At 46.3% G+C, this 16,189-nt stretch overlaps 1 protein-coding gene across 1 annotated transcript; it reads left to right on the forward strand.

Moving 5' to 3' along the window:
• Window positions 1–218: 218 nt before the first annotated feature.
• LOC311398543 (uncharacterized protein) lies at window positions 219–8,810 on the forward strand (the record flags this gene model as incomplete). The annotated part of the gene is made up of 11 exons (XM_084488802.1): window positions 219–240; window positions 1,048–1,146; window positions 1,334–1,443; window positions 1,904–1,962; window positions 2,060–2,193; window positions 2,311–2,445; window positions 4,172–4,220; window positions 4,489–4,526; window positions 4,740–4,818; window positions 6,109–6,304; window positions 8,679–8,810. 11 exons carry the CDS (start codon window positions 219–221, stop codon window positions 8,808–8,810), a joined length of 1,053 nt encoding a protein of 350 aa, XP_084344928.1.
• Window positions 8,811–16,189: the final 7,379 nt, after the last annotated feature.

Genomic DNA, 16,189 nt, shown 5'->3' on the forward strand with positions numbered 1-16,189 from the left:
AAAGTTCTTGATTTGATTTGTTTAATGAAGAACGTTAATCAACACTCTTTGCCATCTCATAACATCTCTGTATATTATGTACCTTGCAGCAAAGAACAATGGAACCACAGTGGGTCTTCCCACCACCACCACCACCGAATCACCAGTTATAGGCGAGTAACTGTATTGAATGCAGCAATAACACACAATTACTTAACCTTATTGTAATCATTGCTATAATGAGGCTGATTTTGATGATGGGTGGGAGGAATGAGAAGAGGATATTTAGTTCGAACTCCATAGCTCTCTTGGCAAGAAAACAAATAAACAAATAAGGTCTCGTTGCCCAAACTTCTGGCAAATTAGCTAAATCAGTCAGGTGTTGTTATGACATGGCTAACCTTCACAACTAGGAAATCCATACATATTTACCTAACTGCTAATTACTGCAACTTTAGCCGCAATATAAAATACATAAAAAATGGTGTATTATTAAATGGAGTGGCGCAGGAAATATACATTCAGATTTCAAGTGTGTATCAACTCAAATGGACTTGAAACTAAAGCACCTTGAACCTATTCTTGTGTTGCCACAACACAAGAATAGGTTCCTAGGCTTGACTAGTAACAATGCAATGAATATATTATCTATATGAATCTATATTAATAAAGATAATATTGTGTTTGCTTTGAACCTCAATATGAACATATTTAACTTCTGTATCACATGTACAGCAGTATATCAGGGTGATTATTGTAAAGGAGGGGATTCAAGAAGTCCTGTGCTTTTTAACTTGGTTTTAACTTGCTTAGTTAAAGCTAGGGTGTAAGATTCATTTTTGAAGTATTTTTTGTGTGGACTCAATGCGCATGACCGGAGTCGTCCAAAAGGCTAGGCAGACCTATTGCTAAAGCTAGCAAGCTGGTCTTGTGTTTTGGGGGAGTGGCTTTTAAGGATGCGATTTTTTTCGGTTGGCTACTTTCAAAGTCTTGCTTACTCTGGCCGATTTCTCTGTATTGCCTACTCTAGCTTTAAGTGTGCTGAGTACATTCTCTTTCTGTCATCAGTGTGTCCTGCCGTCTCGTGCCCTCCTGAGAGTGTTTGTCTGGACGGGATCTGTCAGTGCTTTGCCGGGAGCTACATGGTGAACGGCATCTGCGAAATAGGTAAGGGTTGAGGCAGTAATTCTACCTGGTTAATAATCATAAACATTGTCCAGTTAAATTGTAGATAATGATGGTTAGTATTTATGATGATGATGATGATGAGGATGAAGTGATTAGGGCTAACACTAAGGCAATGATTGCCTTAGTGATGTCATTTTACATCTTTCTTGCTTTTCTTTTGTCTCAGCCCAAGTTTTCCCTGGGGAGCTTCACATCATCAATTTGACGTTTGTTGACCAAATGGCCAACAGTTCCTCGCAGATATTCCGGAACACTGCAACCACTATTTCCAGTGTGGTAGGTCGTCTTTGAGAACCCTATCTTCTCTCCCTCAGTGGGATGTTCCATGTTCCTCTCTCCCTCAGTGGGCTATAACATGTCCCTCTCTCCATCACTGGGCTATTACATGTCCCTCTCTCCCTCAGTGAGTTATAACATGTCCCTCTTTCCATCAGTTTTCTGTAACATGTCCCTCCCTCTATCAGTGGGCTTTAACATGTCCCTCTCTACACCAGCTGACCATAACATGTCTCTATCATTGGGCTAAAACATGTTCTTCTCTCCCCCAGTGGGCTATAACATGTCCCTCTCTCCCTCAGTGAGTTATAACATGTCCCTCTCTCCCTCAGTGAGTTATAACATGTCCCCCTCGCCATCAGTGGGCTATAACATGCCCCTCTCTCCATCAGGGGGTTATATATATATATATATATATATACAGTATATATAATAACAAACACTTCTTTTGACATCACAGCTCAGAGGATTCTTGGGGAACATGACTGGATATGAGAGGTCCGAAGTCCTTTCTCTGGCGTAAGTTTTTCTATTTTTCTCATGCACTGCACTGGCGACTACGTGAGGATCAATCATCATCTATTGACTCTATTTGACCGTTTCTTCTGAACTCCAGGTCCGGCAGTGTGCGAGCAACGGTCAATAACGTGTTCCGGAACTCCAATGCCACTCAAGAGTCCATTAATATGGCCATCGAAGAAGGCATCCAGAACTCGCCCAATCCACTGTTCAACGGCGCGACATTCACTGGTGCGTGTGTGATGCAGACCTCATGGTTATTTCAGCAGGACTTTTTCTATTTGCTCAAAATGGTCAACTTGTTAAACGCTAATGCTACCCATTCCCCCTCCCTGTGTCTGTCCTCAGGGACTGAGCTGTGTTTAAGCCAGCCTCTAGCCTGTGACTCCCTGTCGACCAACTGCCAGAGTCCCAACGGGGTTCCCGAGTGTTCCTGTAAAGAAGGCTTCATCCCAAACGTCTTCTCTAGCAAGAGCTGCAGCGGTAAGTCCCACAAACAAGTCGCGGTAGTTAATGGGCTGGCTATAGTCGCCGCAGATTGAGTGTTGGTATTTTTGTGGTTGCTAAGGTTACCGCTTTACGACTGCATTAGTAGAGCTCAATTTCCACTCAGTGCCCAGACTGATATACACAACCCACAGAGCGAGGATGGGGCAGAGAACATACAAGGCTCACGTTTGAACCGGCTCCACAGAAAAGACGGATGTACTTTCAACAGAGCAGTTAAAGTGCCTCACACACTGTCTTCATCTCCTTTGTAATGTCTTTTTTGTTAGTCCCAAAAGAAAATACAAGTCGTACACTGAGAGAGAGAGAGAGAGAGAGAGAGAGAGAGAGAGAGAGAGACCAGAGACCAGAGTGAGAGACCAGAGAGAGAGAGAGAGAGAGAGAGAGAGAGAGAGAGAGACCAGGTAGAGTGCTGTGGCATAACCTTATGATTCTGGCTTCAATCCTCCCCTTTTGATTTATGCCTTGGTAAAGGGGTCGTTTCCCTAGCAACCACCACAAGAATCAGACTCTGGGCGTGTTTTAAAGCCTAGGTTGCGTGTGACCTGACAGAGCTTATAAGGAATGAATCCTTTAGCCCACGTACACTATTAAACATTTTAGAATCTCAGCCATGAAGCCATGAAGCCGTAAGACTATTTTTACTTCTACATTACATTTCGCCACCATGGTAGTATTAAGAATGCACTTTTGCCGCTTTTCCACTGACAGTACCAGCTCAACTCGCCACGACTTAGCGCGGCATGACGTTTGGTTCCAGGCACGTCACGTTTCCATCTAAAGAAGTACCTCTTCAACGTGGGCGGGTCGTAGAAAATAACTTCTTCAACGTGGGCGGCTCGTCATTAGGTTTTCATCCCAGGAGACGGGATTCACGGGAAATCTGATCAAGACTATTTCCTGATTCGCGCGTCTATTGTTGTCTTATGGTAACGTTGATGGAGGCGAAACTCAAGCCCTGGGAAAGGAACGACACAGAAACGAAACAGCGAAATGCTGATCCGTGTCCCCCTCGGGAGCAGGTCCGTGGACTCCAGCCAAGCCGGACACAACTTTGCTTTGAGTGATTATTCCCGTTTGCAGCTGCTGGCCAATCAGCTGCCAGCAGCCTGTTTACGTCATACAGAAGTACCTGCTCAGCTCACTTGGAACCTCGACGGAGGTGCTACTAAAAAAAGTACCAGATACCAGCTACCAGGTACCTTTTTTGGCGATGGAAACACAAAAAAATGCGGGCCAAGTCGAGGCGAGTCGAGGCGAGTTGAGCTGGTACTGTCGGTGGAAAAGGGGCATTTGATCCAGTTGTCACTGAAGATTCTAGAAGGTGCCCAAAAAAGGCAGCTAGATGAACAAGGTCTACTGTTTATTGACTTGGGAGAAAAGTAACTGCAGTAATAATCTACATTGAGGTTACATGAGGTCTAGGATCACACATTTGCTTATTACGTCTGTTAATACCATATCTGTTTATACCCCATAACATGTTAGGTCATTGTTTGGACAACACCTGTTGCTTAGGGATAGATGTAAATTATTATAGTTATATTTGCATTACAATTATTATTATTAGTAGTAGTAAAAGTAAGGGGGGTAGTAATATGGTAAAGTAGTACTAATTTAGTTTATAATTGTTATTTATATCCATTGAATTAGTCTCTCATCTCCCTCACATGGTGTGTGTTTCTCGGTTGTCTTTCCACAGCTTGTCCGAGTGGTACCTGGGCCGACTCCGTCGAGAGGGTGTGTCGTCCGTAAGTAGAGCACTACACCTGTTCATAAAGGTGGTCTCATGTCCCTGGGAGGTGCTGGGTGAGTGGGGGGGATGTTGGGGGATGTGGTGCTTAGTTTAAAGTACATGGTGCCCCCTTTTGCATTCTACAGTGAACTGTATCTACAGATTACGCGTATATGCATAGATTTATATATATATATAGATATATCTATATATTATTAATATTATCCATATTATTATAATTCATTTGAATGGTTGAATTGTGATTTCCTGTTCTTCATTTTTAGATGCTCATTTGGATATGCTGGCCTCAACTGCAGTGATTGTAAGTTTTACTTCAGTTTCAATTAATTTATATTTTAACTAAACTAATGCCCATTAATACAGCGAATACAACTTCAGTAGTAAAGTCCCATGTTGTGTAGTCAAATCTGGCAACCTTGTGTGTGTGTGTGTGTGTGTGTGTGTGTGTGTATGTGTGTGTGTGTGTGTGTGTGTGTGTGTGTGTGTGTGTGTGTGTGTGTGTGTGTGTGTGCAGCGTCCCTGCTGGCGGTGGTGGTGATTTCCGTTGTGCTGGGGAGCGTTCTGCTCCTGCTGGTTCTGGCCCTGATCATCTGGTGAGGAACGCCCGGCAATCACCTCTCCTGTTGTACTCCACTGTGATGCTGACCTTTCCTCGTGACCTTTGTCATACTCACCTCTACTCTAGGTAGAGTAGAAGTAGAATAGAGTAGAACAGATCTTGGTCTCTACTCTTACAGTAGAACAGAGTTTGGCCTCTCTTCTTACAGTAGAGATTGACCTCCACTCTTACAGTCGAACATAGCTTGACCTCTACTCTTACAGTCGAACATAGCTTGACCTATACTCTTACAGTAAAACAGAGCTTGACCTCTACTCTTACAGTAAAACAGAGCTTGACCTCTACTCTTACAGTAGAATAGTGCTTGGCCTCTACTCTTACAGTACAGATGAAAAAAGTGCATTTATGGAAAATAGAAATGTAGCAATACATTGTTAAAGAAAAGTGGTTTGAATAATACTCAGTCATCGTATAAACATAAATCCAGTGGATTCATATCTACGTATGTGGAAAAGAAGCTATTGCCTTTTATTATTATTACAGATGACAACGTATGCCCACATTGTCGGGTCTTTGTTATGACGTGACGTTGGCAGTTGTGTTAAGGCTTTGTTGGTCTTGAGTGTTTTGGATATGCAGTCCCGTTCAACGCGTCTCCGCCAACATCATTTACCTATATGGAAAACATTAATGGGCTGCAACACAAATACAGTCACCTTTTATGAGGACATGCATTTGTATACTGTTTACTTTGGCAAAACATAACCCCTGGGATGTCGTGGCAGAGAGGAGTCATCTGTTTACGAGCTGACCAGCCCTGTGAACAGTACATTGCAGTCCTGTGTAGACATCAGCTGATCCTGATCAGTGGGCAGGACTACCCAGCTCTACACAGCCTTGATCATACATTTGTATAGGATTCTCCTATGATACAAGATCAAATCAGATAAGATGCCACTGAATTGACTGCAGAGGTCAGATGAGGTACAAAGAATTTATAAAATATGCAAAATATAGATACAAATATTTATACTACTCTACCGATATTCCCCATATGTATATATAGACCTATCCTCTGGTAAAAAGGAGTATCATCTTCAACTCACTAGACAAACTAGACTCTCTAACTCTCTGAAATATACAAAATATAGACACAAATATTTATACTAATGTATAGATATTTTCCCTATATATATATCTATATATCTAGATATAGATATATATCTAGATATATAGATAGACCTATCCTCTGGTACAAGGAGTATCATTTTCAACTCACTAGATAAACTAACTTTCTGCCTACTTCCTGCCCCGCTGACTTCAGGTGCTGCTGCTTCAAGAGTTCCCCCCAGCACGCCGGCAGTCCGTACCCAGCCAAGGAGCAGGTTCCCGGGTCCTGGGGCATCCCGGGGGTCATCCCCATCCCCCGCGCCACCACCCAGTGGGACTCGAACCCGTCCATCGAGATGAGCGAGGGGAACAGCACCAATAACCTGGCGGAGCAGACCAACGGCCGCACGGTAGGTGCTCTGGTTCCACCGCACGGCCGCCACCACACAGCCGTGGTCCTCGTCACGCAGAACGGCGTTTTGTTTTGAAAGGCGGCACTTTACCGCGGTTTACCCCGTTGTAAAGCTGTACCGTAGCCTGTGGAGTAACTATCGGTAAGCAGGTACTCCAGCCGCTTACGGGCCCTGACCTTCTTCGGAGGGCTTCAGCGCTAGTTCTAAGTTTCAAATTGAGCTGAGGTGCCCCCGAGTTGCTTCTCCCCCCGTCAACAATCCCGCCCACCTGACCGAAATCCAATAACCCCCCCCCCCCCCCCCGTCAACAATTCCATCCGCGGACCCTGTTATAATGTAAGCATTATAAGATTCTACAGGACCCAGGCCCGTTTACGGGCTTACAGGCCCGTCGTTGGCTTGTTACGCCACTGACCGTAGCTGTGCCTGTGGTGAGCTCCTTTCTTGTGATGTTGTTCTGGAATTGTTGCCGTGTAGAGTCGTTTTTTAAAGAGAATAAAGCCGTCTTAAGTACTAGATTCAGGGCGTCTTATCGAATGCAGCTCCGAGCAGTTGGCACAAACCTCGTCTGCCAAAGTGTTTTCTAAGCGTCTGCGTCTGTTGCGAAGCAGTTCTAGTTCTGTGATGAACTGTTCTTCATGGCGGAGTCATACCTTCCACGTCCGCGTTTCCGCAAGGATCCGCTTTGATCCGCCCCGTAAATGTCTTCATCCGCCCGCGTCCGCGAGGCCTGCTCGTCCGCGAGGCCTGCTCGTCCATGAGGCCTGCTCGTCCGCGAGGCCTGCTCGTCCGCGAGGCCTGCTCGTCCGCGAGGCCTGCTCGTCCGTGAGGCCTGCTCGTCCGCGAGGCCTGCTCGTCCGCGAGGCCTGCTCGTCCGCGAGGCCTGCTCGTCCGTGAGGCCTGCTCGTCCGTGAGGCCTGCTCGTCCGCGAGGCCTGCTTGTCCGTGAGGCCTGCTTGTCCGTGAGGCCTGCTCGTCCCCTCTGCGGACGACCAGGCCCCGCCCTAAATGTGGGACTGCCGGGACGGCCTGCTTTGATCCGTGGAGATGGCTCAGTGGTCGGTTTTCTTCGAGTGTTCTTAGCAGAATGTACTGTGAAGCCGTGGCTGACTCCTAGTGTGTTGCTTTAGGCGGGCCAAAAGGCTTACAGAGGATGGAGGAAGGTAAGCTTAGTGCGGTGCCACCGGGCGGGCGATGTTAGAACGGACGGACGTCCCCCCAGAGTTGTCATACAGAGATGTGAAGATTGGCGAATTGTGATGTACATTCAAACGAATCACTTCAGCATTCGACATCTTACGATCGTAATCTGGGAAGGATGATGTCCTTTGTAGCATCACGGTCATCTAAGGCGACCCAGGTTTTTTCTTGTTTGATTTGGACTTGTTAATTTTGCTTGTAAAACAGGCTATGACACTGCTAAAAAATATCCATCTTTACCACGATTTATTCATTTACATACAGGCAAAGTTATTCAGAATTTACGTTTCATAGAAAGAAAATCTATCTCTGAAAGCCTGTGGAGACCAATGTATTGGTTTCTTCTCAAGTTGTTCTTACTTTAAGCAATAGACGAAATGTAAAGATGGAGATTTTTTGCAATTCAACGATAATTACATTTCTGGTGGTCGGTTGTTTCTGTGAGGACTAGGAATAAACATTCAGAACACCTCTGGCATGTCATCTTAATTGATCTGTTAGCAGTATTGGAAATTACCAAATCAACTAATGAAGAATCAAGATATCAAGACTTAAAGGTTCTAAAGGTATGATTGAAGTGCTATAATTTGGGTGTAATTTGTCAGAAATAGAATAGGGAGAATATTTCTCTTGTTGACTGCGCACCTAGCTCTGTTTGAAACTCTGTTTTATTTTTTTTGGAATGCAACATTTCTGTTCATTCTGCTCTTTTCTACTCTCTCTCTCTCTCTCTCTGTTGACAACTCTCAAATCGTACCTCCAGCAAAACAGTCTTTAATTTAAAGATGTTTTTGGCAGTGTGGATTGTATCGATCGTTGATTGTGAGGGGGATTTTGACTAGTTCACCTGGTGTGGGTTTGCATGTATTTAGTGTGTGTGCTTGCATGTGCTTGTGTGTGTTTTTTTGTGTGTGTTTTTACGTGTTGTGAGTGTCAGTGTGTGTATATGAGTGTGCTTGTGTGTGCTTGTGTGTGTTTGTGTGTGCTTGCTTGGGTACATGAGTGCTTGCGTGTGTGCATACGTGCGTGTGTGTGTGTGTGTGTGTGTGTGTGTGCGTGCGTGCGTGAATGCATCCGTGTGCATGTGTGTGCATTAGTGTACAGTACAGAAGTCCTTTGTACAACGGATAGAGACACTGTGTTTGTTCCATTTGATTCCCTCCACACCTCAGACCGGATCTTATGACCTGGACCCAGCCATGAGGACCTTCAAGGGGAAGAACCCCTCACGGTACTCCTACCTGGTCCAGGGCCACGAAAACCCCTACTTCTTAGCCGGAGAAGACAAGAAGACGCAAATGTAAAGGGAAGGCTTGCAGATCTCTGAAAGGAACATCGTCTGATGTCAGGTGAAAGGTCCTGTTACTGCAAGCTTTTGTGTTCTATGTAGATGCAGACACTTTAAATAATTGATTTAATATTATGTATTATTATGATAAAGGCCGTTAAGTCGCTTAGTAAGGTTTAAGGCAGAAAAACAAAGAGCCGCAATTCAGCTATTTTTTTTTATTTTATGAGATGAAATTATGTTCTTTGTAAGGTGTGAAACTATGCTGTTTGTGACCAGTAGATGTCGCCATTGCTCAGTTGTAGAGAACTCTTATGGATAAGAGGATTTGAAGAAATGTTTTCTGTATTATTTAAGAAATACCGTGGCCCTTTTCTACGTGATTCTTATGACATCACCTGCACTTAACTTTGTATGTTTATTTTATATTTTTTCGGGGGAAATTAAGTCAAAATTTTAATGTGAGTATGGGGTGAATCGGAGTAGTGATGAACTATTTTATATGAAGTCAGACAAAATAAATGATACGAATATTTAACCACTAAAGGGGCTGGACTCCTGATAAGGGGACTTTTCTAAAGAGTTTATGAATCTACAGCTAGGGGAATTCCCTATTTATGTGCATAAGCTTCCCTGCTCAAGCTGCTGCAACTGCAATACGTGCCTGTTTACTGAGGTCTGTCTTAGTGATGAATAGGAACACAGCGTGGATGGATAAAGCCTGTCTCTAGGGTGTGCCAATTATCACTCGAGTCCATTTTGTTAGCGTTAACCCAGATTACAATATATATTTTGTATATATATTTGTCTGTGTGTGTGTGTTGTTTCCAGAGACAGCGCTTTATTTCCTATGAGTATGTAAACTTGACGTGAATAAAGGACCTTTTTAGAAGACAATGTTTGTGCACAATGACAATAAATTAATATAAATGAATCTGCCTGGTTTGAAATAATTGAGATAATTCATTTAGTAGTTTAGCTGTATCGTAACAATACCACCTCTCACCCACTATCACTTGCTTTCATGGTATCATGTATTCATATACATGCCGAGCAAAACAACCTCTCTGAACGGACAGATTGCTGAAAGCTACGCTCACGTCAGCTGCTCCAACATGCAAAAAAAAAAAAACTTCAGTCGAGCAAGGCTCCGCAGCGTTCTGTGCAACATTGTTAATGCGCTTTCTAATGAATTTCCCATGAGCACTCGGGGCCCTATGGACCCCTCTGATTGGCCCGCATACATCTTAATGGGATCTGTGCGCCCATCAGGCTGTCAGGGAACACGTATGGCCGTGAGATATAGCCGTAGCATTATGCCCCCGCCCTCAGCTACAGCCTGTTGCGGCAGTCCCATCTAGATTGTGTGATAGAGCAAGGCATTAACACTGCCGGGGTTAGGGGTTTGGTTCCCAATGGGGCCACCCATGCAGAGAATCGATATTGTAAATTGTGTGTGTGTGTGTGTGTGTGTGTGTGTGCCATTAAGAGTCTCCCTTTCACAGTTCTTATTCCTTGTTGCTTTGGGTCACTGAAACTATCTACTTGTTATCTACAGCTTTATATGCATACCTTGTCTGCAGCCTCTCTATTTTTGCTGTGTGTGTTTGCAAGAGAGTGAGAGAGAGAGAGAGACTACATTGGTGTGTGTGCGCCTGCGTTAGTGTGAGAGCGAGAGAGAGAGGTGAGAGTTTATGGCTCTCCGCGGGTGAGCCAGAGACAGGCTCAGATGTTTAACTCCCATCCGTCTCGGGCTGGCCCATGCCAAGGATGTGTCAGGGGTCCAGGACAAGCAGCGATGGGCTATCTCCTCCACAGTTACACATTGCTGCCTTCCCTGAACCCCTTTGTCCAGTGAGATATTCATATTTCCTACCCATGCAATATTTATTGTGTGAGTATGTGTGTGTGTGTGTGTGTGTGTGTGTGTGTGTGTGTGTGTGTGTGTGTGTGTGTGTGTGTGTGCGTGCGTGATTGCGTGATGCGATTTTGGATACAAAATGTTTTTTCTCGGCCCCTCCTTCAACCTGGTTAAAACTGAAGTCATCTCGTCTCACCAACTCGTCTGCTTGGTCAATTTGATCCCAGGTGTCCAGGCTCCCAATCCAAGCTGTTGTTGCAACCGTGCGCGATCAGCGGTCATGTTTCATGAGGCCAACTTCATAATAACCCCTCAACGCAGGAAACGGCCTTTCCTCTGTGGTGGAATGCAGGCTGTATCCAGGGCGTGCTGCGTCTATCCAGCCCCGCCCATGCCAGGTGATCAATAGACCACTTAGAGGCTGTGAGAGAGTCCATTGACCTGCAGGGCCGGTGGAGATGGCACTGCAATCCAATAAGCATCGAGCACCTGCGCAGCTCCAGCCCAGCCCCGGTCGTCTTGGCTCTCTCCTTCTCCCCTCCCTCCTGCTCCTCTCCCCTCCCTCCTCCTCCTCGTCGTCCCTCCCTCCTCCTCTTCCCTCCTCTCTCCTCCCTCCTCCTCCTCGTCCCTACCTCCTCCCTGGAAAAGGCCTTTCTAAGCAGAGATAGGAGATGAGCTTTCAGATACAAAGATCTGGACTGTGTTGAACGAAAAGGAATATGTGTTTGCTAAATAAATAAAATAAATAAGTGTTAAACTAAGTTATTTTAAACAGCACAATATAAGTGAATCTTGGATAAATTGCTTTGATTCAAACACTTTTTGTGTTTGATTCAGCACTGGCGGCTGACTATTTAATAGGAGATGAGAAATGTAAAACAGCTCAGAATAGAGTCCCTTAAATTCCCCATCGTCTTCTGCACATCCATGCAAAAAACTGTTCTCCTTCAAGAAATACAGACCATATATGTTGAACAAATAATGATATAGAATACAGATCTTTCCAAAGAATACCTCAATTGTGTTAGCTATCTTTAAAACAGTGTTGCCATTACAGTTGACAGTTGTGCATTCAGGCAGACATCAGTCACCTTGACTGGACCTCCCATAGGACCCGTCTCAAAGGTTCTGCTTTGGAGGACACGGGAAGTCTCATCAGGACAAATGTTCAGTCAATCGTGATGGTAACACGAGGCTGCGCAGGGGAGCGCACAATGATCCAATCTAGCCTGCAGTAGCTTTTAAAGAAAGAGACATTAGTCTTATCTGGAATCACATCAGATAACCGTTATTCTCCTCCAACGATCCTCTCCGCCTTTCGTCCTACGTTCTGTCTCCCTCCTCCCCTCTTAACTCCCCCCTTACCTCACTCCCTCTCTGGTGAAGCGAGCAGAGGTCAGTAATTCACTTCTCTCTGCATTAGAGAAGGCCGAGCCATCCCATGTAGATGCAATTATGAAACCATTCCCAGCATCCCCCCAAGCCCCCTGCGGTAAGCGTAAAGAGTTTCTGTACCTCGTCCACCACACACTGCACGCACTCGACCACACAGGCCCGCTGCCCGGCCGGCATCCCTCTCAGAGTGGCCCTCCATCGTATGGTCTGATGTGAGACATCTGGGTGGGGGGGGGGGTCAGGGTTTGGGGGGGTTATCCCCAGCAGAGGAGAGAGGAGGAGGAGGGAGGAGGAGAGAGGAGAGGAACGTGAAGCAGGAGCGAGGAGAGAGGAGAGAGGAAAGGAAGTGGAGGAGGAGGCCTGGAGGAGAGAGGAGGAGGGAGGAGGAGGAGAGAGGACGAGAGAGAAGGAGACAGCAGGAGAGAGGAGGAGGAGAGGAACGTTGGAGGAACGTGGAGGAGGAGGCCTGGAGGAGAGAGGAGGAGGGAGGAGGAGGAGAGAGGACGAGAGAGAAGGAGACAGCAGGAGAGAGGAGGAGGAGAGGAACGTTGGAGGAACGTGGAGGAGGAGGCCTGGAGGAGAGAGGAGAGGAACGGGGAGCAGGAGAGAGGAGAGGAACGTGGCGCAGGAGCGAGGAGAGGAAGGTGGAGCAGGAGAGAGGCCTGCGGAGCTGAAGTGGCAGGAGCTAATGCAGGGGAGCGCTGCCAGACAAATGATCATATTGATGAGTTCTTAGAACTGGAGGAATGTTGGGAAGGGTCGGCGGCGCCAGGTGGCTGTCCGTCCGTCTGAGAGGGCGTGGGGCTCGCCTCATCCCAGACACACAGGGGCTGGAATCAGAGGAATAGTACCGGTCGTAAATATTACTGCAGTCGATGAGAGGCACTCAAGCACCGGGGAAACTCCAAGAGAGAACGACGAGAACGTTCTTTTGGCTCTTTTTATCCATTTTGTTCCTCCATCTTGAGGTCTCTCTGTTCATCTCTTTCCTTTTTACCTTTCTTACTGTCTCTCTCAGTTAATCAATCTCTCTTTCTAGCTCTCTCTCTCTCTCTCTCTCTCTCTCTCTCTCTCTCTCTCTCTCTCTCTCTCTCTCATTAGGACGAGATTACACCTTATTTCAGTTGCTACTGCACTATTGTGTTCCGAAAAGCTCTGGCTGTGCCTAACGATACAGGCAGCCAAATAGACATTAACAACACAATCTATACACATTTTTCCTTGGCTGTTTTACAACCACAACCATCATGGTGTGGACTCACAGCTTGAGGTAAGGTAAGGATGTGAGAATGTGTTGGCATGATGCCGTATCTCGTGGGCAGCTTGTATCACATTTGGTAAACAATATAAAACAGGTTTCCCTCTATGGGTGGGGCTGTTGTGTTAGTAGTGTGTTACTATGGATGTTGTGGGTTTGTTTTCCCCTGTTTCTGTTTTCCTCTCCCTGTCCTTTTTTTAGAACTACAAATATGGCTGTTCTGGAGGTCCTGCTGCTGTAATTGCTGGATGCTGCCAACCAATCAGGAATCAGCTGCCTGCGTGAAGTACTTGTAGGTTCCACCTGTGCTCTCTCTCACTCTCTGACTTGCCTTACTGATAGCATTAGCGTAGCTTAGCGTATGTTTTTTTGCAAGCCGCCCAAATATGTTTTCTCCAATCAATGTACATTTACATTTTATTTGAATTATTTCACCACTCTTCTCAGAAATTCCACCCTGTCTTATATCAAGTGAGCCAAAGCTGGTTTTCAAGTTTAGAAGAAATAGAATAACCCGGACTGGGAGATTTTGTCCTGTTCTCTCCATTTTTATTCAATTATCTCATTGTCGCCAGCTTTTTTCCATCCCTCTCTCTCAAAATGTTCAGTATTTTCTCATTCGGTATTTCCCTTTCCCTCATCCTTTTTCTTCATATTTATTTTTACGATCTTTCAATTTTCTTTTACTCTATATATCAGCATGTCTTTTCAATATTTTCAATCTCTCAAAATATATTCAACACATGCTTTATGAATTATTTTCTCTTACCACACAATCATGATTATCAATCAAGCAGACCCACAGAGCTCAGCCCAGGGGTGTGACCTGGGACCTTATGACCCCTGGAGGTCAGACTTCTGTCTCTCTACGCCCCCACAAAATGCACATCTTAGGGGGGTAGGACCCGGGCAGCGTCCCCCACTCCCAGGGGGGGCATTACACAGGCCGCTGGAGCAGAATCAGACAAAGAGCCATGACAAGGGTCTGCTGTAATTAACGGCAGCGTGCTCACACCGGCCCCACCTGTCCCCACACCGCCCTACACATTCACACAAGAACAACCTGCAGCGGCCCTTTTAAAAACACCATGACACTGAATATTATGCAATCTCTCTGATGTCATCTGTCAACATATGGGAAATATAACCATTGAGTTTGTAAGAGATCAGGAGATCTTCATCATGAGATGGAAAGTGTCTCTATGTTTTAATAATAACTATCTGGAGTTTGTAATAGATAAGGAAATCAACGTCATGAGATGGGAAAGTGTCTCCTCTATGTTTTAATAATAACTATCTGGAGTTTGTAAAATATTTTCTAACCCTAATCCTATCATCATGAAATGGAAAATGTCTCTTCTACGTTTTAACAATAACCAATTTAATCTCCCAATCAACCTAATCTACTTGGATCCCGGGTCATACGGTAAGGTGTCTCACAAACTGTTTCTATGTCAGTTGGTCAATGACACAACACAAGCCCTCCGGCCGGGGTCTCCTCTCTGCGTCAACCTCTATCTAGCGTACGCCAAACTCAAAGGTCTACCCCCCCCCCACCCCCCCCCCCCCCCCCCCCCCCCCCCAAAAAAAAAAAAAAACGAAAATAAAGAAAAGGAAAGTCCTCACCCCGGGGAGAGAACCGGCGTGCTCGCGGATCAACCTAAACATGTGGTGTGTGTCCCCTACCCCCTGGCTGACCCTTAGGGGGCGGGGTGGTTCCCTGGTACAAAGCAGACGGCAGAAACATCCCAATTACCATGTGAATGACATGGAGGGGTGGAGGGGGGGTTGAGGGGGGGGGGGGGGGGGCTATACACGCAGGAGGACAAAGGAGGAAACAGCCGCTGGCGAACCAGAGCTACCGAGGGCTCCAGCATCCCAGCCTCCATAGCACCAGGGAGGAGGAGGCTGGGATGAGGCTGCCTCCCCAGCCTCCGTAGCACCAGGGAGGAGGAGGCTGGGATGAGGCTGCCTCCCCAGCCTCCGTAGCACCAGGGAGGAGGAGGCTGGGATGAGGCTGCCTCCCCAGCCTCCGTAGCACCACAGAGGAGGCTGGGATGAGGCTGCCTCTCATCCCAGCCTCCCGGGGCACCACGGAGGAGGAGACTGGGGAGGAGCCCTCCGTAGCACCACAGAGGAGGCTGCCTCATCCCAGCCTCCGTAGCACCAGGGAGGAGGAAGCTGGTGAGGTGGCCTTTCCTTTTTTTATTATTATTTTTTTTTAAAGAGTCTGGTTAGTCCTGTTTGGTGACGGGGGAGGGGTGTTGTGGCCATGACAGAGCAATGAAAGATACACTTTTCAGAGAAATGTCCTCCAATCAATACAAAATGTATGTTTAATGTCAACGACAGACAGATAGAGAGTGATGAGAGAGAGAGAGGGAGGGAAAGAGAGAGAGAGAGAGGGTGAGAAGGAGAGAGAGACAGAGAAAAGGTGTGAGGAATAGGGAGAGAAGGAGAGAGAGGCGAACAGAGAGGGAGAGAGAGAGAGAGAGAGAGAGAGCGAGGATGAGAAGGCGAGAGGGAGAGAGAGAGATAGAGAGACAGGGAACATGTCAAAGAGGAGGAGTCAACTAAAAAAGGGAGGGGCCGAGACAGGAGGGCAGCAGAGCGGCAACGAGCACATAGAGCACGAGAGAGAGTGAGAGAGAGAGAGAGAGAGCGTGCGCGAGCGAGCGAGAGACACACACACAGGAGCCAGATCCCCCATGAAGGCAGCAGAGAGAAGGAGGAGGAGGAGGAGCTGGAAGAATCAAAGCGATAGACACAGCCAGGAGGGGAAACACTCACACATCCTCTCTCTCTCTCTCACACACACACACACACACACACACACACACACACGCGCACACACACACACCTACACATACACACACGTGTG

This window comes from Micromesistius poutassou (assembly GCF_964030765.1).
Source record: "Micromesistius poutassou genome assembly, chromosome: 1".
Lineage (NCBI taxonomy): Eukaryota > Metazoa > Chordata > Actinopteri > Gadiformes > Gadidae > Micromesistius > Micromesistius poutassou.